Source organism: Tauraco erythrolophus, chromosome 5 (assembly GCF_009769465.1).
Source record: "Tauraco erythrolophus isolate bTauEry1 chromosome 5, bTauEry1.pri, whole genome shotgun sequence".
In the NCBI taxonomy this organism is placed as follows: Eukaryota; Metazoa; Chordata; class Aves; order Musophagiformes; family Musophagidae; genus Tauraco; species Tauraco erythrolophus.
The window spans coordinates 22,897,763-22,922,737 of record NC_141469.1 but is presented as its reverse complement, the minus strand read 5'-3'; the positions used below and the strand labels follow the sequence as shown (position 1 = coordinate 22,922,737).

At 42.2% G+C, this 24,975-nt stretch overlaps 1 protein-coding gene across 1 annotated transcript in view; it reads left to right on the top strand.

Moving 5' to 3' along the window:
- Positions 1–24,975, top strand: part of ATRN (attractin) — a 165,901-nt gene that overhangs the window by 16,410 nt on the left and 124,516 nt on the right. The window contains exons 2-3 of the mRNA XM_086611323.1: positions 17,450–17,533; positions 21,574–21,687. Of these exons, the coding sequence (XP_086467449.1) occupies positions 17,450–17,533; positions 21,574–21,687 (198 nt within the window). The remainder of the gene's footprint in view (positions 1–17,449; positions 17,534–21,573; positions 21,688–24,975) is intronic.

Here is a 24,975-nt window from a genome sequence, read left to right as displayed (position 1 = left end):
GATTGTGCCGCTGTCATTTTTATGTTTTTATTGGGCATTTTGTGCACATAGTGCTGGTTGATCAGAAGCTCAACATGAGCCAGCAATGTGCGCTGGCAGCCCAGAAAGCCAACCGTGTCCTGGGCTGCATCCAAAGCAGCGTGGCCAGCGGTTCGAGGGAGGGGATTCTGCCCCTCTGCTCTCCTGGGACTTTACCTGGAACACTGTGTTCAGCTCTGGGGTCCCCAATACAAGAAGGACATGGAGCTGCTGGAGCAGGTCCAGAGGAGGGCCACGAAGATGATCCGAGGGCTGGAGCACCTCTGCTATGGAGACAGGCTGAGAGAGTTGGGGCCATTCAGCTTGGAAAAGAGAAGACTCAGGGGAGACCTTCCAGCAGCCTTCCAGTACCTAAAGGGGCTACAAGAAAGCTTGGAGAGGGTCTTTGGACAAGGGTGTGTAGTGACAGGACACAGGGCAATGGCTTTGAACTGAAAGAGGGGAGATTTCGATTAGATCTAAGGAACAAATTCTTCCCTTTGAGGGTGGTGAGGCACTGGACCAGGTTTCCCAGAGAAGCTGTGGCTGCCCCATCCCTGGAAGTGTTCAAGGCCAGGTTGGATGAGGCTTTGAGTAACCTGGTGTCGTGGAGGGTGTCCCTGCCCACGGCAGGGAGGTTGGAACTAGATGATAGAATCATAGAATCATAGAATGGTTAGGGTTGGAAGGGACCTCAAAGATCATCTAGATCATGATCCTTAAGGTCCCTTCCAATCCGAACCATTCTATGATTTTGAAAGCACTGCGTATGAGGATTTTGGAGACCATAGTTAAAAAGTTTGTGGGATCCGTTATGAAACTTCTTCACTGTATCAGCAGTGACTGCAAGTACCAAGTCTGTTAGATACATCCGACTGCCTTTAAACTTAAAAAGGCACCATCCACGTGAGATTTTATTTATACCTTTGCACAGATAGTTTGAGCATAAGAACAAAATGATTCCTGAAAACTGTTACATTCAGTGACTGGTACCTTTATATTTTTCATGTGTCAAAGAGGAATTTATTACCGTGATTGCTTTACTTCTTATGCCTTGTTCCATAAATTACCTCTGACAGATTAATTTAAAGCACAGTAGATGAGAGGAAGTTAGTGACCTTATGATTCATTGATACCTCTGTGGTTAGGTCTGGAAAGTATTCAGCTTGAAATTTCCTCCTTTTAATAACGTGAAGTTTGGTATTTATTGTGTTAAGTGGCAGAAATGAGTACTAAGACACCAAGATTGCCCTCAATGCTATGCCTGTGAGCATTCATCAGCCCGATAGCAGGGCAGAGGGCTGCTTTGAACCAGGAATAATAGTATAGTCAAGAGGAAAACAGCCTCGTAGATGCACAAGTCACATCAACACCTTGAAATCCTTCCTACGGACGCAGAGCATGGCCGGGCAGATAATGCAGCAGTGTTTGAGCGTGCCGGAGGGAAGCACTCGATGTGAAGTGGGTTATTGCTTTTTGCTCCAAAGGACTCCACGTGAGTTGTTCTCTTAATCCTTCATAATAAGGTACATTAAAGTGTCACGTCTTGGTTTCAGCAATTTTAAGGCAGGAATGAACTTTTTATTACAGGGCTTAAAGGTATTTACTGTATGTGGATGGTGCTTCTCTTACAAGAAATGTTTTGAGGCATCTTAGTTATGAATAGAGGTAACTAAATGAAAGTGCAAGAAGCTAACTGAGAAACTGGAACGAGGCAAAACCTTTTCCTTTCCTGTTTTTCTTAATTAAAAAAAAAAATTGACAGAGGAAAATTTTGTGTAGAATTCCTTGATAGTGCAAATGTGCTTTTCCTATGGATGTTACCAGAGTGAAGAAAGAATTTGTGATGACTAAATTCTAAATAAGGAGGCGGGATGTTTTTTTTTTTTGAGATGGTTAGTTGAGAGGTGGCCTGTAAATCATGCTCAGCTTGGTAGAGAAGTGAGGGGTTATCTCAAAACTTTGCATAAGTAGCATTGAGCCGCTGTCTTTGTTTTTGTTGTTACAAATCTGTTGGGAGCAGATGGAATTTCATTTTTTCCCCGCTACTGTCCAAGAATAACTCCTTTCTAAATTATCTGAGAGGCAATGCAAAAGGTGCATATGGCAGACGTGGAGATGGAAGCGATGATTTTTGCAGCTACGCCTTCCCTTGGGGAATTTGGCTCTATGCTGGGCGGCTTCAAGCTCTGCAGACCCGCTGCTCCGGAGCACCCGCAGCCGCTCCTGCCCTTGAAGGACGCCCACGACGGTGTTATTTTCTGGATTGATCCCGATGTTTGTTAAGTAGTTTATCTGTTGGAGTTGTGGTGAGTTTTTTGGGGGGATTTTTTTTTTTTTTTTAAAAAGGGAGGATTCCTTTGCTCTGCAGTGATAATCAAGAGAGTGGTACGTTTGATGCTGCCGTACTACCAGAAAAGAGGAAAAAAAACCTCCAACACGTATCCATATCTACCTCCGCAACTGAGGAATCAGTAGGCTGGTGGTTGTGACCTTCCCCTCACCGTTGAGTTATTTCATAGACAAACACCCAAGAGCTACTTACTGTGTAAAGAAATGCGAACAGATCTTGGGTTATAAAGATATTGTAGTGAGCCTGTTGCTAAGGCGGCATTGACACAAACCATAAATTCTGCATTATGTACCAATGAGTGCGTTGTTGCCAAATTTTCAATGTTTATTCCAAAAATAAAATGGTTTCTCATAGTCTTTGCTGGATTGAAATACGCTTGAAAATGTCTATTCTTTGGAAGGATTTTTTTTTTTTTAAGGTGAGTTTTCTTGTTGTTTCTTCCATCCTGGTAAGGAAGTGAGACTCAGTGTTTTAATAGCCAAGAATCTGTCTTGGTGGGTTAGGAAATATCTGATACGGATTGTAAAATTTATTGTGCAGACGCGTTTAATAAAGCGTAGCGGTTTATGGTGGCTAAACCCACCCCTTTTCCTAAGGGATTTATACTCGCTGGTCACAGCAAGACTGACAAACACACTCTGGTATTTGAAAATCACGCCAGCTCTTCACCTCCTTGAGTTCAGAGCTGTTGGGTTACTGGATGTCTTCCACATTTGGTTTGTTTTCTCAGGCTCTTAAATAAACATTGGGGTGGTTTAAATGGCATGAGTTCACTTCGTTCCTGCAAGAAACTGGTGGAAAAGCTTAGGCTAGCTAGTGGAGTAAGCTGAGTGTGGTTACACCGATCTGTGCCAGCAGCAGAAAGTTTTCATTTTAAGGATTAAAATGATTTAACTAAATCTGCGTGAAGCCTGGCCTTTTCTTCATTCACTAAACTGGGATACTGGCTCCGTATTTGGGTGTAAACTGGAGCAGGTGTCTTCCCATCTCGTATGGCATCGTATGAAAAACTATTTCCTTATGGTGGCGACTAAACGAAGGATTCGTCGAGCGTCCGTAGAGTTCATCGAATTTGTGGGCTCCATCAGAGGAATTTCACCAGTCGTTTAACGACTTCTAATAAAAATCTGCGCACCGGAGGGTTTGGGTAGGTGGGTTTTTATGCTCGCCGAACGTATGGCTGCATCACGCTGACCTGGAGCATCAGCACTGCTGGTGCCAAGTGGAACGTACAGGTGGGTGTTAATATATAGGTGTGCGTTTCGAGAGCGAATTAATTCTTGAGGAGCCTTACAGTTCAAGTCTTTTTCGTTTGCCATCTTAATGCCAGGTTTTTTCATGTTGGTATGTAACCTATTTGGGTAGCAGTTGGGGGGCGTATCGTGTAGACGAGCCCAGCACACTGCTGCAGCAGAAGCACGAGAGGAGTGAGAACACATAGCTCTACGAGCGCTCGGTGTTTGCATTTTTAGTGTGTGAACGTAGTCCTGCCTAAACTCGAGTCATCTGGATTTTTCTTTATTTTTGAGTTTTGTTCCACTTAACAAAGGGGAACTTCTCAGGGAAGCTGTTACATCTGCCTTGATTAAATACTTGAAGTATTCAATATTTAGCTCCTTTTTTTCTACTTGATGCGAAATTGCTTTCATTAAAAATGAGTCATTTTGGGAAAATACCACTCATGCTTTTTTGCATAGGGTTGCAAATCTTTCTGTTTTCTTGCTATGGTGAAGAATCTAGCACAGCACAGCAGTCCATGGGATAGAGGAACAGCTGGCTTAAAATAGAAGATGTAAGGGGAGGGGAAAAGGAATACTAAGTGTTTATGGAAGGTGATTACAATTCTGTACCAATATGTATGTGGAAACGAGAAGTCCCTGTAAAACCAGAAATAAGAAAAGAAAGCTTTTTGTTCCCATCTTTTTCTCTCCTGGATATTGGCAGTCTTAAGATAAATGTTGTGTATTCATGTTCTGAAGGTAGGTGCTGGTTACCAGTTGCTTCTGCAGGTGCTGAAAGATGTTCAGCGGGAGGGGAACAGAGCTGGAAACAAAGAGCAGACTCCGCGGGCAGGAATCACCAGTGAGCTGGGTGCACCCCTGTGAGGTGTGAGCCAGCCGTCGTCGTCCCCGGTTGAATGAGCGTTCGTAATTTTTCAGCTGTGCATGCGGGAGGGACTGTTAGGAAGGAGAGCTCATGTGGCTGGAGAGATATGTCTGGGAGCAGAATTCGCTGAAATGAGGTGCAGAACGGAATATTTCAATCAGATTTTAGAAGATTGTACAGATGGAAAAGGTTGAGTTCTTTTTGTTATTGGTGCTCTGTGATCTTCTCACCTCCTCCCAGTTAATTCCTCCTCTGTCCCGTCCTTAAAGCCAAATAATATTTACTTCTCTTTCGTTCTTTGAGGTGACACGCGTAAGCAGAAAGATATTTTGGGGGCGGACAATATATCCTTGTGTGATGTGAGCATGTATCCTTTATTTCTAGAGGACCACACTTGTCTCGTTCTCAGAAGTTTAAATTTAATGTTCAGTGCTTACGAGGACTTCTATGGATATTACGTTATTCGTACCAGTGGCATCCTTGAGAGCAGCTTCCTTAATAGCATATTTATCAAGGTATAATTAGATTACTATGTTGTCTGAAAGTCTGTTTTATTAATAAATATAATATTTTCTTCCAAGTTTGGTTTTGGATGCTTAGTTGTCAAATGCTGCATTGATATGTCACCGGTGTCAGGAAGCAGAATAAGGAACTGTGCCACTCGTTGCATTTTATTGGATGTAGGAGCTCTTGTGAATATTCAGTAAAAACTATTGCAGCAACAAATCCATGTAAACAAACCCGGGCTGCCCGAAACACACGTTCCAGCCTGGATTTATCTTTACATATTGATTCTGTGCTCTTTGCATGACCTTCTTTGTGTTGCTTCGGCTAGAAACCTGCTGAAAAATGTTATAGATTGTCATTCTGTAGGTTCACAAAACCCTGTCTGGGTCTTGAGACATACTTTATTATTATATTTATTATTTTTTGTTGGAGCGGGTCCAGAGGAGGCCACGAAGACGATCTGAGGGCTGGAGCACCTCTGCTATGGAGGCAGGCTGAGAGAGTTGGGGTTGTTCAGCCTGGAGAAGAGAAGGCTCTGGGGAGACCTTCCAGCAGCCTTCCAGTACCTAAAGGGGCTACGAAAAATCTGGGGAGGGGCTTTGAACAAGAGCATGGAGTGACAGGATAAGGGGCAATGGCTTTAGACTGAAAGAGGGGAGATTTAGATTAGATCTAAAGAAGAAATTTTTTACTCTGAGAGTGATGAGGCACTGGACCAGGTTTCCCAGAGAAGTTGTGGCTGCCCCATCCCTGGAAGTGTTCAAGGCCAGGTTGGATGAGGCTTTGAGCAACCTGGTGTAGTGGAAGGTGTCCCTGCCCACAGCAGGGAGGTTGGAACTGGATGATCTTGAAGGTCCCTTCCAACTCAAATCATTCTATGATTCAATGCTTTACACCTGAGAATGTGTGTCAAAATTCTTTTTTTCTGGTTGGGACCAAGTGGAAGTTAAACTTTATACCAAGCTGTTTTCTAACAATTTTTTTTTTTTACTTTTAGGAACAATTTTCCCAGCAGGTAACACTGATATGTAGTAGCTTAGAAATTTTTGAATGTCAGGCAGGAAATAAAAGAAATTATTTCTATCCCTATTAGGAAAGTGGGTCAGGCTGTGATATTTATTTATAGGATGTCTCAGTATTTTCAGTTTCCTTTTTTTGCTGCAAAACCAACTGATTTTTGGCTTGAGCTTTTCTGTAAATGCTGCTGGCAGGTGCCACGCTCTACATTTGGCCTAGAAATCGGCAGTGACGGAGGGGGGCTAGTTTGCAGCTAGGCTGGACTTTAAACGTGCTTCCTGAGGGTTCAGATGGAGTATTTTGGGGGCAATGGTCAGGAAGAATTGGGCAGCTGTTTCATAGGTAGTGTTGGAAAGGGGAAGGGATTGCTGCTGCTGATTTTACTTTCCTTGTGAAGACTTGGGTTTCTGCGTATGTCTTAGCAAAGTGCAGCAGGACGATGGTCCACTGCTCCGTGGGGGAGGGCCTTAAAACTCCATTTATTTCTTTACTTCCAGCCACCTTCCTGCTGGCAGGAAGGTTAAGTTGGCACCTCAGCCTCGTTTCATTCGCAGTACAGCACCGGTCCCACCGGTGAACGCTTTTGCCTGGGTTTAAAGGTAGGACTGGTAACTTGAAAGCTCATCAGAGTAAAGTGCTCTTCAACTGGAGGAGAATATTGACGTGTCTGTCAATTCTGAGCATGTGCTTTAAAAATTTTAATTACAATGCCTTATTTACAAGGTACACAGGTGCGGTGTACTGCAATTTAAATGCTTGTACATATACTTAAGATACGTTTTTGACTAATTGAATGTTTCTAATTTTGGGAAAGTGCTGAAAAATCATCCAACAGACCTCGTGTGCTATTTGCAATTGAGAGTGAATCACAATTAACTTTTCAAACAGAAGGGAGGGCAGAATAATGAGTGAAAAGATGTTGACTGCTAGAAAATTGGATTCAAATTGCTGGAATCAGAAGTGCGTCTTGAAATGGTCTAAAATAGCTCATTTGTAAAAAAAAAAAAAAAGGTTTTTTTTTTGGTAGATTATTACACCTTCGAGCTAGCAAGATCTGGAAAAAAATTGGCTAGATATGTGTGAAGTTAGTTTAAGGTTCTGCGTAGACCAAATATGTGTGTAGATCCTTTTCTGTTAAAGTTACACTGATTGTATTTTACCCCAGTATGAGTTGGAAACCTTGCACATATCAATACAGATGATGCAAGCAGAAATTACTAAACTAGAATGTTGTGTAGAATTGGTTATATTTTTAGTTTCTAACCAGAATTTAAGTAGTGCAACACTGTATTTTTTAAAAAGGGAAAATACCACCCTCCAGAATGGGTTTATGAATTTAAATAATAAAGGATTCTACCCTCACCCCCTCTAGAAAAGTAAACAAAACCTTAATGATTGCCGCTAAAGCTTGGTAAATGCGAACTGGAACTTGGACTCAAATTAAGAAAAAATAAATAAATGAGAAGGTTTTTTAGTGTTTCTGAGTATATTCAGAAAAAATATTTTTTTCTTAGAAGATATACTTTATTTAAGCATAGGTTATAATGTATGTCTTATATATTATTTGAAGTCAGGCTGGATCATCTAATGCAATGAATTGGTTTTTGATCTTTCAGTGGTAGACCTTGATGGGACCTCTCTGGCTCTGGAGATCTTTCGTCATTAACCTTTGATGATTCTCTTTGACGATCACAATAATGTGCTTTCTCCTTCCTTCTGTCTGGCAGCGTGTTGAGTTTTGGGTGATGCTGAGGGAATTCGCGTGGGGTGAGACTGTTTGCAAGGGCTCTTGGCCAAAGCTTGTAAGGATTTGTTGTGTGCAAGGGAAAGAGAGGGGCTGATAAATTCTTTTTTCTGCTGCAAAGTTTCCGATGTGTGAGTTTTATTTGCCTCTGCTTGGCGCTGTTATCTCCTCCTGCCTGGCGTGAAGCCGACAACTTATTGCTCCAAATTCCAGGAGCATTTCAGGACCACCAGTGAAGGATGAGAGTCAAGTGTTTCTAGGCGTTACAAACACTTGCAGCTAAATTATCTTTATTTCAAAGAACTAGGCCAAGATCCAATAAATGGATTTGTGAACAGATGGGGAAAGCATAGTGCAACTGTTAGATCAGCTTAATAGACAACTGTTGTAGCGTACACCATCTGCGTGGCCGTTGTCTCAGGTACGAGTGTTGGATAAAGGTGGGCTTCAAGGGGACGTCATGAGGTGGCCTTTTGTCATGGTAATGTTTCTGCATATAATACAAGGACTGGAGAAAGAGTTTTGAAGAAAAAAGGACCTATAATCAAGAGCGGATTTGTTGCGGTATGGAGGCAGAGATCAAAGGTAATATAGAGAGAGTAGAGCAAAGCCATGGAAATTGGTGAGGTGGTGAGGCAGGGGAAGGCCTTGCCCAGAGAAGCTGTGGCTGACCCATTCCTGGAAATGTTCAAGGCCAGGTTGGATGAGGCTTTGAGCAACGTGATCTAGTGGAAGGTGTCTTTGCCCATGGCAGGGAGGCTGGAACTAGATGGTCTTTAAGGTCCCTTCCAACCCAAACTGTTCTGTGATTCTATGAAATCTGCACTTACAAAACACTGCTTTTGTGAAGAAGTTGCTCCTGTGATGCAATGATTACAATAATTTTATTCTTTGTTTTCCTTAGTAAATTTTAATGGGGAGAAGAATTTACGGTAGCGAAGGTGCACAATAATACTAATATTCACACTGCAGCTTGGATGTTTGGTTTGACAGAGATAAAGCTGAGGTTATGCAGTGAGCAGTGTTGTTTTGTGGTCTCTCAGATGGCGCTGGAATTAAAGATTCAGGAAGATAGACAGGAATGTAAATTCAGGATATTTTCAGTTTGAATTTAATAGCTGGAGAAGCTTCAAGGCAAGAAGATCAGGTGGAGCTGCAGTGCATTCCTGGTGCACCCAAACGCAGATGTTATTACAAGGCAGTGTCTCTAACCAGTCGTTGTGAAACAGTGGTGAAACGCAGGTGTTTTGGGATCCCGCACAGTTTTCTTTTTCCCAGTGCTTCTGACATGAGGAAGTGGGGTTGGAGGAGGGAAGTCGGCTTTTCCTTCGTGTTTCTGTTGCCTGGGTGTTGTGGGAAGGTAATTTGATGTCTTGTCAAACGGTTTCTCCCTGCATATAATTCGCTTACTTACTATGATAACTTCTCTATTTGTAGAGTAATAGAAAGCAAACCTCTTCCATAAAGAGGAGCTGAAGTGCGTTTCTAGATGAATAGTCTTTGAAATTCCTCTCCTTCCACTGCAGTAGAGCTGGTTGGGCAAGCAAAACTTTAAAGGAATAACTAGACAACTGGGAGGAGCTCCAGGTGTGGCTCAGCTTATGTAAGTTGAGGAAGGGACATGTTTCAAGATCGGCACTGCTGGTGAAGCCAAAAACAGCTGGCAGCTCCAGTGGGATAATGGCAGAGGCACCAGTCGACCTCTAGAGAGAAGACTTCAATGGCATTTGTGTTTGGTGACAGTAAAAGAGCAGAAGCTGGGACCCTGTGTCAAGGTTGGGAGCCCAGTGGAGATAGTGGTGGCCAATAGGAGAGAGTCCATGTTTGAAAAGATTTGGTTGTAGCATGTTGACTTAATGATTTTTCAGACTTGTAGCAGCATTTGGACCTCCTGAGCTCTCTCAGGCTGTCGGTGGTCGTTCAGTCGTCTGTGGAGTGTGGCAGCTTGTCAAATCAAGGTGCGTTTTTCAGGAGCAAAGAGGGATTTAGCAGGTTTGGAAGCATCAGTGCAGCAGGTTGTGAATCAGGCAGGAGAGGCTGGCGGTGATACGTTTTACCTGCTGCAATTTCTCTGAGCATCCTCTCGCAGACCTGGCTGGGCTTTTCAGGCTCTGCCCTTATCTCTGATCAGCAGCCAGGAAATCACTTTCCATATTTTTACATATCTCCCACAGAAGGGCGAAGCCAATCCTTTCCTTTGAAGAAACAGTGTTTCCCGTATCAAATTAACTGTGTCAGTCATTCGGTTTATTTATTTATCAAAGCAATACAGCTCATTAGCATCAATTCAACTGTACCATGGAAAGTGGGATGAAAACTGAAGCTATTAAGCATAGAGGGTGCTTGTCACTCCTCTCTGACCTCTTTGCCATGGTGAGATAGGCAGAGTGGTGCAGAGTGACCTTGAAACACCTGATCGTCTCTGGGAGGAAGACCCTGATGAAGGCAATGCAGAGGAGGATGATTTTCCAAGTGCTGGAATAGCAGCGTGTTACTGTGAGAATGATGCTGTTTGTTTGCAAAGTCATCAGATTTTGTAGGGATTTCATGGCTGTCTGCCTCTCTGTTGCAGAGTGTGGCAATAGATGACATTATTATGGGGATTTTGAGCTCTTATTTTTCACATTGAGTGTTCATATCAGCTGGAGTTGTAGCAAACTACTGAGAGGCACCATCACCTCCACTTTGTGCAGCTCGTGGCTTGATGGGTATTGCTTGAGGGCTTCTTTGCTGGAAATGTTAAGGAGTGTCCCCATTGATATTAGGTCATGTCTTGTGTCAACCTGCAACCGCCTGAGGAGGAGGACATGAGCTGAGCTGCTTCTTGAAGAGAGGGTAGCACCATCCAGAAGCTCTAACCTCAGGAGTCTGGGAAATCACAGGGTAGAGCTGTCTTCAAGCTGATGCAGAAACTGGTGCCTTAACACTGTGGAGGACTAACTGAAAAAGTGTTAGAAAGAATGAGCAGTAACTTTGCACTGTTAGTTGTAGAGTTAAGGTGATCAGATAAGACATTGCTCGGGTTATGGTGGCAGCAGTGACTTTTGCATGAGTTTACTCATCTGAAGTAGTAGGTGTGTTATCTCAGTTGTAGTGAGGGCTTTGGACATGTCCTGGGCTGCATCCAAAGCAGCGTGGCCAGCAGGTGAAGGGAGAGGATTCTGCCCCTCTGCTCTGCTCTCGTGAGACCCCACCTGCAGTGCTGCGTTCAGCTCTGGGGTCCCTCAACATCAGAAGGACATGAGCTGTTGGAGCGGGTCCAGAGGAGGCCACCAAGATGATCCGAGGGCTGGAGCACCTCTGCTATGGAGACAGGCTGAGAGAGTTGGGGTTGTTCAGCCTGGAGAAGAGAAGGCTCCGGGGAGACCTTCTAGCAGCTTTCCAGTGCCTAAAGGGGCTACAGGAAAGCTGGAGAGGGGCTTTGGACAAGGGTGTGTAGTGACAAGACAAGGGGCAATGGCTTTAAACTGAAAGAGGGGAGATTTAGATTAGCTCTAAGGAAGAAATTCTTCTGTCTGAGGATGGTGAGGCACTGGACCAGGTTTCCCAGAGAAGTTGTGGCTGCCCCATCCCTGGAAGTGTTCAAGGCCAGGTTGGATGTGGTTTTGAGCAACCTGGTGTAGTGGAGGGTGTCCCTGCCCATGGCAGGGGGGTTGGAACTGGATGATCTTTGAGGTCCCTTCCAACCCAAACCGTTCTGTGATTCTATGACATGAGCGAGAGTCTCTGTATACACCCAGAGTAGTTCCTAGCCCTTGGTCAGGTACCTGTTGCTGCACAGGTTTAAACCCTTTCCAAACTTGATTTTACGGTAATGTCATCAGTGTGAGACCTGGCATGGAATGAATTCCGTCTTCCTGGCTGTGCCTGTAGTGTGGCATCTCGCTGGCAGAAGAGGGGATTTAGCTGTTCTGCATTAGAAATTCATGAAATAGGTGCATAGGTTTTGTTTATCCGCTCCTCTGCTCCCCTGTGTGACAGATCGCTATTCCATGCCTATAAATGAGGGCGTTTGCTTGTAGCAAACCCTAGAAGGATATACCCTTTAACCTCAGTGCCTTTACTGAGAAAACGAACAAAGCTAAATTGTTAATCAATTGAAGCTAGAATGCCATTGTTCTGGTAATAGGCTGTAACAGCCCTTTCTTTATTGGCTTCAACTTCAAATTTACCCGAAACAATGGCTTTTAATTGTGATGTGCTTGAGGCAGCAACAGCAACACTTGGGGAGGAAAAGGGGAGAGAGGAAGAAAACTCATTGTTTGCATCAGTCTCTAGATTTAGCAACTTCAAAATTAGGATGAACGACTGGCTTTGGGGTTTGTTTTCTTTCTTTTATTTTATTTTCTTTTTTTTTTTTTCTTTTTTTACTGTAAAGGCTGTGCTAAAACTCCGCAGGCAATACGCTGATAGATCTTCTGTAACTCTTACTGAAAGCAGTACAAACCAATTTTGAGATCCATTGCTGACCTCGTAGAGGTTAAGGCTTAAGATATTTTATAAACCAGACCAGCATTCTTACCTTTTCTGGTGAATAATGAAGAAAAGGCAACATGCATTGTCTCTTTCGTACTCCTGATGAAAATTAGTATTTTTAAGACCTCCTTGTCAGCATATAGTGTGCCTTTAATGTCACAATGCTTTGGAAGTAAGTGCCACAAAATGATTTAGTCCTAAGTTATATGCTGCTCTCAAGTTTGTGGCTTTTTGTGCTCAGGTATTAGCAAGAGGATCGCTTCAGATTTATTAGATGGTAATGACATATCAGCTTTGGGTCTTCACCTAGTTGTGCAGTTCATGTCTCTTTAGGAGCTTTGTCAGTGTACACCGATTTGTATTTGAAAAATACACGCTGCTAGTATTGCTTGTGTTATTATTAAAAACCACATGGATTTATCCAGTATGCTTCAATACTCAGATTTGGCTTTTTACCCAGGAGATGCCATCGCTTGCTGTCTGATTTTCTTGTGTTGGCGTTGTGCTTTTCAAGGGCTCCCAGAACTAGCAGGGAGTAAGTAATACACAGCATTCTTGTACATAAAATATTTCTTTTTGAAGCAGGCTCTCTTTTGTGAAATCTTTATCGTTTTCATTGCTTCTCTTTTGTGTTTGTCTTACAAAAAGCTGAAACAGGCAGCACACAAGATTGGAGCCCTTTGAATATATGTGCTGTAGATTCAGCTCCCTAACTCCCTTTTTTCCCTTTGGTTCTTAAATATTGCAGTCCACTTGAAAAATCAGTGAAAAATTTAAACCAGCTGTACATAACACTTGCTACCTGGTAAAGTTTGAAACAGCTTTAAGTAGTACATGTATGCACATGAGCATACGTATATATTTTTCAAATCTGAGTTTTGTAAAGAGATCATTGCAATTATTGCAGTCCACCCTGGATGTTTTAAAGTCAATATTGTGGCTTTGTAGGTGCTACCTATGCCTTGTGTATGTTTTTTCCACCTGCGTGTTTATATACTTAAAGGACCTTGCTCTTTTGTTTTCTTAGGGTGTAGCTTCTTGCAGAGTAGTACATGTAACACCCAAGTTGTACAGAAGTCCTCCTTGTAGAGTAGCATCATGTACTACCAAGTTAGCAAAGAAAAATGGGAATCAATACCTTTCCATACTTTATGGAGTCTGATTTTTGCATCCGAGTGATAAAATTAAAAATATGCACAAAGCATTTAGTAAAGCAAATGACCTCAGAGCCTGATGGCGTTGCTACCCAGAGGTAGGAGTCTTCTAGTGTACATCGTGAGAGTAGTTCTAGTGCATAGCCCAGTGTATGCCATGAAAATGCCCCTAATTGAAGTAGAATCATAAAATGGTTTGAGTTGGAAGAGACTTTAGTAATCACCTAGTTTCAAACCCTCTGCCATGGGCAGGGATATCTTCCAGTAGACCAGGTCATTCAGAACCTCATCCAAGCTGGCCTTGAACACTTCCAGGGATGGGGCATCCACAACTCCTCTGGGCAACCTGTTCCAGTACCTCACCACCCTCATTGTAAAAAATTTCTTCCTTAGATCTAATCAAAATCTACTATCCTTCAGGTTAAAGTCATTCCTCCTTGTCCTATCACTACACACCCTTGTCAAAAGCCTCTCTCCTGCCTTCTTGTAGGTCCCCTTTAGGTACTGCAAAGCTGCTGGAAGGTCTACCTAGAGCCTTCCCTTCTCCAGGCTGAACAGCCCCAACTCTCTCAGCCTGTCTTCATAGCAGAGTTACTTTGTTCCTGGAGTACTTTTCCTCCTCAAGTTACTCATGTATTCCTTTCCTCAGCCTTTGCTCACAGAAGAAGCCGAAACATTGTATAGGACATGTCCTAGTTACCAGTGCCCACCAGTACCCAATGAAACACCATCACATATAGCGCAAACAGGACCGAGTTGGAGAGGACGAGGGGTTTTGTTTGCTTTTTTAGACTAGAGCTGGGAGATCAGTTGAGCTTTGTCTATGGAATATAAAGATAAAATTCCAGCTTCAGTTTGCTTTTAGTGCTTAGTATTTATTTCTGTCTCTCTTGGAGCACATCTCTGCGAGAGTAACGCAGATCTGCTCATGCCCTGCCCGTGCCAGGCAGTATGTGGCGTAAGAACATAGTTCCAATTTCTTTTGCTTTCACAGACGTCAACTCTGATTTTTTTAATATCTTGTATTTGTTTGTAATGGCAGCCACTTCTAAAGCTTAGCAAGGAGTCAAGAGTAACTTACAGATAAGTATTTAACTAATAGCATATCGAGAGAATTTGACTTCGGTTACTTTTTAAAAACAAAATCCTGTGTTTTGTTTCTGTGTTGCTGAAATATGATTGAATTATGTTGGTGTTGAAATGCTCTCCCCCCTCCCCGGCTACCCCGAGATGTGACATGGCTGAGACTACAGTACTAAAGAGATTATTTTATTTTAATCTTTTTTTCCTATCACTCTTGATAGCGTTTCTGTGGTGAATGATTTAGTAATTGTTTCCAGAGAAAATTGTTCAAAGAGTTTTCTGAGCAGCGGCTTTTTGAGAGCTTGGCAGATTGCATAAGGTTGTTTTTAGCTTGTGAGACTTGCTCAGGTTTCTAGAGTCTGTTTACTCTTGGTTGCATGTGAAGTGCTGTCAGCGTTGAAGCGTTGATACGGTTTGGTTCCTAGCTTTTCCACAGATAATATTTTCAAAAGGGTGAATTTTTGGACAAAAAGTCTAGATGTTATTGCCTACAACTTAGAATTTCCATCTGTTTTTGCAAATTCCTGGTCAAGAGATGAGTAATTGGAATTTTCGAAGACGTTGAAGCCTTACAATACAAATGTGTGTGTGTGCGCATGTTTGTTTATCTAAATCTCTATCTACATCTATCTGTGTCTCTGTAGAAGGTACAGATGCTTCCTGTGCTCCTGAAAATTGGAGTTGCTTCTTCACTTCCTTCAACGTAGATCTCCTGCAGAACTTCAGTAACTAGCTTTTAAAAATCTTAAGCTAAATCTCTGAGGTTGAAAAGTATTATAGAATTAATATGGAGGAAGAAGGTGGTGGTTTTCAAAATCTGTGGGTTTTGCCTTTTTGATTTGGATCAGAGATGAACCTTAAAAAGAGCTCTATGGAAAAGATTCTGCAAAACCATTTTGACTCAGTCAAAATATTTAAAAAAGATTAGATAACATTAACAGATCACTAGGAAAAGACACAGCAAAAGGTTCCAAGATACCGGTTTTGGGAACTTCTGATCTTGTTTCCTTCTCTTTTCTGCCAAATTGGATTTTGCAGAGTGTTTTTGTTTTACTGAAAATATGTTTTAAGTAGGACGATTTAATTTTGCCAGAAGGCTGTGATTTGTTCCAGCCATGTTCCGAGGATGGATTTTATAACCTCTCTAGGTAGGAATCCTATTTCAGGTGCCAGTATGTGTTCTTCCAGAACGTGGTGTTTGCACATCTTCAGATACTGCTTCTGTTTGATATCATCCTTCCCTGGTAATTTATTTTCAACCGTTTCTGCTATGCTTCAGCTTTTTGTTAAAACCAATCTAGAATATTTTGACTGATGCGTATGAGATGGGAGCGTGTATCCCAATGGTCTGGCCTTTGGTTTTGCCTTCAGCCCATACATGCTCCTACCAGTCTCTATGCTCAGGCAAAAAATGCTGAATCGTAGAACGGTTTGGGTTGGAAGGAACCTTCAAGATCACCCAGTTCCAACTCCCCTGCCATGGGCAGGGACACCTTCCACTAGACCAGGTTGCTCAAAGCCTCTTCCAACCTGGCCTTGAACACTGCCAGGGATGGGGCAGCCACAACTTCTCTGGGCAACCTGTTCCAGTGCCTCACCACCCTCAGTGTAAAAAATTTCTTCCTTAGTCAATCTAAATCTCCCCTCTTTCAGTTTAAAGCCATTGCCCCTTGTCCTGTCACTACACTTCCTGCAGAAAGTCCCTCTCCATCTTGGTGCCTTGTTTTTGGGAGCCCAAGTGATATATCACATTTGCTACCCCAAACTCCTAGTAGATCCATCTCCCTCAGCCTTGATGAAGTGTGGTGATGTCTTTTCTGTTGTCCATGTCTTTGGAGAAAACGTGCTCTGTTAAAATCTGTGAAAAGGAGAAGGTACAGCCGCAGCTGGTAGAGTACTACCTTCATTTGTCTTAGAGTGCATGTGTGTTCCATTGTCATATTTCCAGGAGGAGTAATGGAAAATGCGAAAGCAGGTTTTGCGTCACTTTGCTGACTCTTTCCAGTACCTGTATTCAGACTTATTACAAGTAATGCACATTCCAAGTAATGAGCATGAATATCAGTTTCCTTCGGACCACAACAAAGGTTAAGCAAAGCTCTGAAATCTGCTATGAAGTTTTCATCCAAACACCCTCCTGAGCCCCAGACTGGGTTTGCTGCTGCTTGTTTGGACAGCCCTGCGAGCGATATCGAGACAAACGCGGTTGTCTGGGATTTGCCTTGTACAATGTTTTGCAGGTGTTGACAGAAGTGAGTCCCTTACTGGCTTTATTCCCCTCTCTCTCTCAGTGGCATCTTGAATGTTTAATGGTTTCAGCGCCGGCGTATATTGAGTGTTCTGGGATGAATGATTCCAACTGTACTTTCTGCTTTCGCGTCCTTTTCCACAGTCTTTTGCTACTGTCAAGTTTTCTCCTCCTATTTATAGGCAAGGGGTGTTTGTAGGGTAGTCCTGGCACTGTCCTGACAGTGGGGACCACTAAGCTCTTTGACTTTGATCGCACAACACGAGATGACATGGGGATGGGAACGTGCTACTGGAGGTGGTGAATAAGTGAAACTGCCGTGCTCTGACGTTGTCCTGAGTTACGCAGCCCTTGATGCATGCAGAATTCAGGTCTTATTTTTTCACTTGAGGGTTATGGGGATGAGTCCTCCATTCAGGAGGTCATCAAGGACTTTGTGAAGAGTCATATACAGAATGGGTGAGAGGTGGCACCACGGACCTCATCTGAACTTCTTGGAAGAATAGTGTAGTTTGTATAAATCAATAGTTTAGGAATAACTTAAGCTTTTCTATTAGGGAATTTCATTTGCTGGTTGTGGTACATACATGTCTACGGGTTTGAAACAATACCATCAGTCTGAAAGAGAAGCTGTCACTCTTGTAAATGAAAATCTAATGACGGATCTTCTAAATTTAGGAAATCCTTTATGAATGCTTAATACCATTGGAGACTAATGCTTGTCTTTGTTTTTTTATTTACAGACTCACTGGTCCTTCAGGGTATGTCACCGATGGGCCAGGAAATTACAAATACAAAACAAAATGCACCTGGCTCATTGAAGGAAGGTGAGTATATTAAGCATCTCGGGTTTTAGTGTTCTTTTTTATGACTTTTAGGTGAAGTTATGACTTTTATCATTTAGACTTTGTGATTCATTCTTGCTATTCTTAAAACTAGATATGGCAGCACTTAGTCTTAGTGAATAAGTTTTAGTTTTTTTTGAGCAACCGAGCCCTCCAAACTGACTTCTGAATTAGAGATCTGCTGTGTAAAATACCCTTTGTGTTGAAACCACCCGTAGAAAATGAAAATAAATGCATTTGTGTAAATAAATAAAGAACTAAAAATTATTTAATTCATACTGCAGTATGCCATTCAGATGTTGGAATTCACTGTGCATGGGATTTATTGGCAGTATGAAAAAAATAGAGTGAACTCTGTTAAAGCCTTTATTCATAAAGAATCAGCTTCTCGAATGATGCTCTTTGGATATTTATTTACTCATTAGGCCGTGAGGACTTCAGAGGGACTGTTGACCTCTTTTGGCAAAAGTCTTCTAAACTGCAAGAAGTCCCTTAGATTTCTTCCCCTCGTTTCTCTACCTTTTCTGTATTTGATCTTTATATTGCTTATAGTGATTTCTTGCAGAGATTTTTGGAGTAGCCCATTTAATGCATATCCTCTGGCCATCATCTGATTGATGGTACAGCAGTTCAGAGCATCTGATTTGTTGAAATAATATTTTTCGTAGTACCAGGTTGACACCAGGACTGTAAAATCGATGTGTATGGTCTCTAAAACCTTGCATGGCCAGATATGGTGCTGTATGTTAACACCTGTGCATTAAGTCACATTCCATACTGTTCTCTGAATCTGTAAGCAGAGAGGTTTGTGAACAGGAATAAGTCATGTGAGAGCATGAACTTGCATTGAACACTTGTAAGATGAGATCTCTTGGCACCTTGGAGGATCACAAATTACTGAAAGCCCAGAGTACACTTTTTTTTTTAGTCTTCTGCTTATGTTTGGGAGGTCTGATGGTTGGGAGGGAATCGGTATTCACTTAATCTACGATGCACGTTTATTTTGGGTGAGTAATGTAAATACCTAAGCTCCCAAGATATTCAAAGGTGAGGGCTGAGGTGTTGCAGAGAGTCAGCCAGAATACTGAAATTTGGAACCTGCTACTCAATATGAACTATAAGAAGCCCAAGTTTTTAATGTGGTTAAGATCAAAGTTAGATGCTGTAAGTGGCAACACCTCTTCATTTTTGTAGGTAATAAAAATACAACTGCAGACAGTTTGAAATGACAAATAATTAAAAAGTGTTTTGCAAGAGTGTTATTACAGACAAATCAGCCTCAGCAGTTCCAGTACAGCCAGCTTAACCCTTATAACTTCATTTTCTAAAGGATAGTGTGACTCATGTTTTTATCAGCAGCAAAGTGGTGCTTATGGTCCCGGATAATGTCACCATAACTGCTCCTTCAGCCTTTATTTGCCAATACTGAGAGGCTTCCTAGAGAACTATCACTTCATGGGGTCTGGAGACTTGCTCTAAAGAGGTGTACAAAAATGTTCCTGCTTTCGTAGCCAGGTGTTCAAGCTGATGTCCTTTTCCTGCTTTGGATTGTTTGTACCCTGCTGTCAGAGGGTGGTGGTAAACAGAAAGGAGATAATCGTTCTGATTAAAACAGCTGAAATACGCACCCTTGTGAAAATAGCCCAAGCTCTCTGCCAAATGTGAAATTCCCAGAGAGATCTGGACCTGGGAAACAGCGTCTGCAAAGCTTTAAATTCTGCCGAGTGCCCTCACCTCGTTGCTAGCGTACCGGTATGTGGAGGGCTTTTGAGGTTAGCAAGTAAAGACACAATCCAAACGTGCGATTGAGGATGCTGGATAAATTCAAATGTAAAATAAGCCTCGCGTTCCTTACTCTGCTCATTTCCTTTTTGCCATGTTCCTCACTCTTCTTGGCTGGTGTCTGTGCTGTGTCCTCATCCCGAGGGTGTCTTTTCCATTTTTTCCCTGGGAGCATGAGAGAAGGCAGATGAGATCCAGCCAGCCCGAGGATCCCGTCGGAGGCAGAACCTGTAGCCATGTGCCTTGTGATTCTGGGATTGAGTGCTGTCTGTTAATGAGTCGTTAGACGTATCAAAGCTAATTTTCTTTTTGTTCTTGGTCTAAAGCTTTTATTGAATGGGTATTTCTTTCTGCTCTACAGCCGTCAGACCGTTAAAATAGAAGAAGCAAACCCCCCTACAATTTCTTAGGCTGCTTGCTTTTGAAACTGAGTGCTCTTTGTACCTTTTCTTTAAGCAAGACATTATCCTTGAGTTACACCTGCTGCTCTTTTTCCAAAGGCCTGGAGTAGGTCATTGTGCCTATCAGAAAATATTCTTTTGCAGAATAACTCCCTAAAAAATTCCGCTTCTGTGGGAAAGAAGGGCTCTATGGCAAGCTGACATTTTATGAATTTATTTGATTATGATGAACCAGGATTTCATCTGAACCCGAGGGCAATGCTACTGAAGAGATTCTAATCACTTACATCTGTCCTTTCAACAGCTACAGCTGTGAGTAGGAAATAGCAGTGCTGCTGTAGATTCACTTTACTTTTATCTCTGGGTCCAAGCACAATGTTAGTGGTGTTTTCACCCCGCTTGAGCTGAGTCCTAAATTAGATATCTGCCATGGCTTCTGTGTGGTTCTCTTTAGATGTATCTTTGCATATTAGTGATGAAATTAATCATAGAATCATAGAACGATTCGGGTTGGAAGAGACCTTCAAGATCATCTAGTTCCAACTCCCCTGCCACAGGCAGCGACACCCTCCACTACACCAGGTTGCTCAATGCTGTCTAAATGTACGTTGCTTGGTTATGGCTTAGTGGGTGTCTTTTGTGTATGGGGTGAAAGAAATGCTGATCAGCTTTGGTGTCTGGACTACTGTTTCCATCCCTGCATCAAGGAAATAAAACTTTTTTCCTGCTGATACATCTCAGAAAATCAGGCCTCTTGATGGTCTTCTCTTGACTTAGTAAGTCAGCAAGAGTAGATTCTTCTTGAAGGGTGGTGTTAACATCGGGGCATGCTGGGCCCACTGCAGTCAGGTGGAAGGTAGCCAAGTCTCTTCCCAGGACTTCCAACTTGTTCATTCTCAACTGGTTCCCATATTTTTTTGTAACACATCTCCAGAAGAAAACCAAGCAACCTCATTAGCATTTGTGAAGAATGAGGGGCAGTCTTGCATCTTGACAGTCCAGGTAATAACCAAAGACCTTCCTTTTGACAAAAGTTAGAGCTCCAGGGCCTCCTGTCCTGTAGAATATGGGTCTCCTCTGCATTCTCTTGACCTGTTTATTCCAGCTACCAGAGGGTGGAGAGCAAGATGGATAAATTCTTTTAGTTAGCATCCACTGAAGCTTACTTTTGATTTCCAGTTTGGAGGAGCTTCCCTCAGGAGGGCCATCTGTACTGCACAAGTAATAAAGTAATAGAAGAAGGATTTCTACCAGCTTCTGGGCAAGTGAATTATCTCAGGCCATCATAGTCATATCAATCTGCAGAAAATCGCCTGAGCGAGAAAAATAACTCTGGTTAGTTCCCTGATGGTGGCTGTGATTCTTCATAGAGTTATTTAGGTTGGAAAAGACCTTTAAGATCATTGAGTCCAGCTGTAAACCCGACACTGCCAAGTCCACCACTAAACCATGTCTCTAAATGCCACACCTACATGTGTGGAATGTATTTTCCATGTAGATTTTCCATGTTTACCCTGCAAAGCCCTGTCTTTAGCGAAGTCAGTACTGGTAAAGAGCAGGGGGCTGGCCGTCCCTACTCTTCAATTTCTGCCATTGGTGGTGGGGAAAAGTTTAAGGACACAATTTCTCTGACCATAAAGAATCTGTTGCTTAATACGAGGAGAGTGTGCACACCAAAAAAGAAAGCCAAGGCATGTTTGATGCATCTACAGTTACACTAAGTCACTCAGTTTTAGTCGTGTTTAGAGGAGAGCTTCACGCCAGAGGAGTTTGTTGGAGGGGCTTTGCCGTGCGTGTCGAGTGGCTAGTTCCAAATCTTTTATTATCATTTGTTTGCAGGCCAAACACAATCCTCAGGCTTCGATTCAATCACTTTGCCACAGAGTGCAGTTGGGACCACTTGTATGTCTATGATGGAGATTCGATTTACGCTCCCTTACTGGCAGCTTTCAGGTAAGTTCCCCTTGGTAAGAACCTAACTGTCCGCAGTGATATTTCTTGAACTCGAAGCCTGACTCAAGTGTGGCTCCTAGCAGTGTAAATATGTTCCCATAATCTAAATATATAACACTGCCAATACAGCACATATAGCAAGAGTCCTTTTGTGCGGTCATCGTCAGCATAAACAATTAAGGAGTTGTTTTTGCTTTTACAATGAACAGATCACGTTACTGCACTGCAGCATGTAAGTATTATGTTTTCATTTCCAAATCCTGATTATTTGAGAGACAAAAAAATTATTGTCATCTGGTCGAGCATGAGATGATTCGGTATGCAGGCTCCTTCTAAAGTAGAAAACTGCCCCATTTATCATTTTTGAACGAGACTTCATTTTAACTCGTGGTATGTCAGTGCTGGCAGGTGGCAGAAGCAACGTAAAATGGACATTGCAGACATGTAGGTCCCACAGAATCATGTATGTCCTTACGTACCTTAAACTTTATGTTTTTAAATTCTTTGGAACGTGTTCAGAAACAACAACGATGGGTTCCAACCTTGTAAAAACATGTGTAAAAATATCTGTTCCTCTGATGGATGACTGGTATTTGGCTCATCTGTCTGTGGTGAGAGACTAATTTGTGGATGCTGGTTAACAGTTGACATTTCACGAAAAGACCTAAATATAACTTGTGCATTTATGTACTTCAGTCTTGCAGTGACAAGCACCACCTTATGTTTTCTATTCTTTTAGCTGAAATTAGAAAAATAATCCCAAGTTGTGTATGGAAAAACTAATGGTTCCCTTTGGACTCTGCTTGTTCCAAGTGGCTGATTAACTATTTCCAGAATTAACCTTCTGCTGTGCTTCCTTTCATTTGCGAAATGAAGTTCTAAAAATACTTCATGTTTATTCTAAAAAATCCTTGTAATCTCTGTGAGAGAAGATCAGCATAGGAAGCAAAAGTTGATAAAAAAGTTAAAACAGAACGTATGTTTGGTTTTTTTTTTTGTCTTCAATTGAAAACGCAGAGTTGTTTTGTAGTGAGAGAACACTTCCTGTAAACCTTCAGACTAATCTGAGGTCAGAACAGGACACACAAATGAATTGTTACCTTACTCTTACCCCATCTGAAGAAGAAACCGCCTCCTTTCTTCTAAACACCCTTCCCCTCAAAAAAAAACCCAACCTTGGAATCAATCTCCTGGTATCATGTGCTGAATTGATATGCAGGAAGAGGAAGAAATGTCAGCTTGACTCATAGTCATTTTGCTCTAATCGAGCTAATTTTTAATATGCAATTGAAAAGGTGAAACGATCATGATTTGTGCCTGCAGTTTCTTGTGTGTTTCCCCAAAATTAATAGGCTTTTTAAATTGAGGTTATAAGTAGTTCACAGCATTAACAGTTATGGTTCAGACTTTAAAATCATCTGTAAATCACTAGGAAGTCTGTGCCTGAGGACGAGCAAGCGTGAGCTTAATACAATAACATTTTTGAGGTAGGAAAAAAATTCAATTATTTTTTTAATTGCTTCTTCAGATGACATTTGAATTTCATCTTCATTAGTAATGAACTGTGTTATTCAGTAAACCAAGTTCAGGAAATAGCAGATGCTTCTCATTTTGATGAAAAGCAAAAAAGCATCTGTTGAAAAATACCTTTCTCTGATATGAAAATAAACGCACTAGAATTTTTTGAGAGCAGTGTTCATATTTTATCTATTTTCTTGGCTTATGTTAAATTTTAATATTAACCATAACCATATTTCACTACTCACTATTTTTGCACTGCGTTGGGGGATTTGCAAGATTGAGCTTTGTACAGTCGGACACTGAACTTTCAGGGTTTGTTGATAAACACTGTAAATTCCTCCCTCTCTGAAGCTCAGTTTTTGTTACCTCCCCGGCTTTTTACAGCAGCTGCCTGAGCCCTCGCTTCCTTCACTGCTCTCATCTTGTGTTCTTGAACTTCTGATGCTCGATTATGTTTGTTCACAATACAGTACTTACCCTGAATATAAGATGATCTTGGAAATATTCAGCACTGGACTATGGAGAAAGTTTAAGTTGGTTTTATCAATTTTTCAGTGTGATAAATATTTGCATAATGCAAACATTTACACAGTGCAAGTGTCTGCATAAGCTGTTTACTAAACTCCTTGTAGTCTGAGTGCCCCAGGGCAGTCCGGTCCTGTACATTAAGCTTTTTTTTTCTATTAAGCAGGGATAAAAATATCTTTGCTGGTTTATATTTGTTATCATAGGCAACATGAGACTGTGTAAATGTGCTGCTTCAAAAATGCAATAAAAGAATGTGGAGGAAACACAAATCCAGCGTGTTTGTCTGCACAGAATGAAGAAATCTGAAGCAGATAAACTACACTCATCATCTGTGAACTTTGTTGGTTTTATTTTTGACTTTACTCCACACTAAATGTTTACTGGTGCTTCATTTGCACCTTTATTTTCATTTTGTGCTGGTCGGCAGGGAGGTGGTTTCCTTTTCACATCCGATCGCTCTCGTGCAAGACCGTGGGCCATGGCTCTGCGCTCGGCGCTGGGGTGAGACTGTTCAGAAGCGCCTCCTGATCACTGTCGGGCACCAGATGAATGGTCGTGGTGGCCGCGCTGGCAGATGGCAGTGGCAGCCCCACGGTCACTTGCTGAGCTGGCTCCTCTGCCGTGCCTCCACATTGGCTCTCATGCCCTCAGAAAACAGGAGCAGCTCCCCTTCCTTTCGTTACTTGCAGGTGAATCTGGCACTTTTGCACCCAAATTTGAGTCTAGGTGCAGAACGTGGGGTGAGTTGGGTTGGAAGGGACCCTGGTCTGATCCCTCACTCAAAGCATGGCCAACTTCAGAGTAGGATCAGACCCTTGCCCAGTCAAGTTGTGGATATCTCTTAAGGATGGAGATCTCGATGACCCTCTGGGCCAGTGATCCAGTGCTTAATCACCCTTATGGTTTAAAAAAAAAAAAAAAAAAAAAAGGAAAAAAACCCCAACTGTTATCTAATCAGAGCTTCCTTTGCTGCAGCTTGTGTCTGTTGCTTCATGTCCTTTTTCTATGAACGTGTCTGGTGCTATCTCCTCTTTATCCGTAGGTAGTTGAAGGCAGCAATTAGATTTCTCCCCATCTTCAGCCATCTCTCCCCCAGGCTAAACAAACCTTGCTCATTCCACCTCTTCTTGTACATTGTACGGGTGCCCTCTTCCTATTCTTTTTCTGTCTATTCCCTCAGTTCTTTGCCAGAAATCATAGAATCATCTGGTTGGAAGAGACCTTCAAGATCATTGAGTC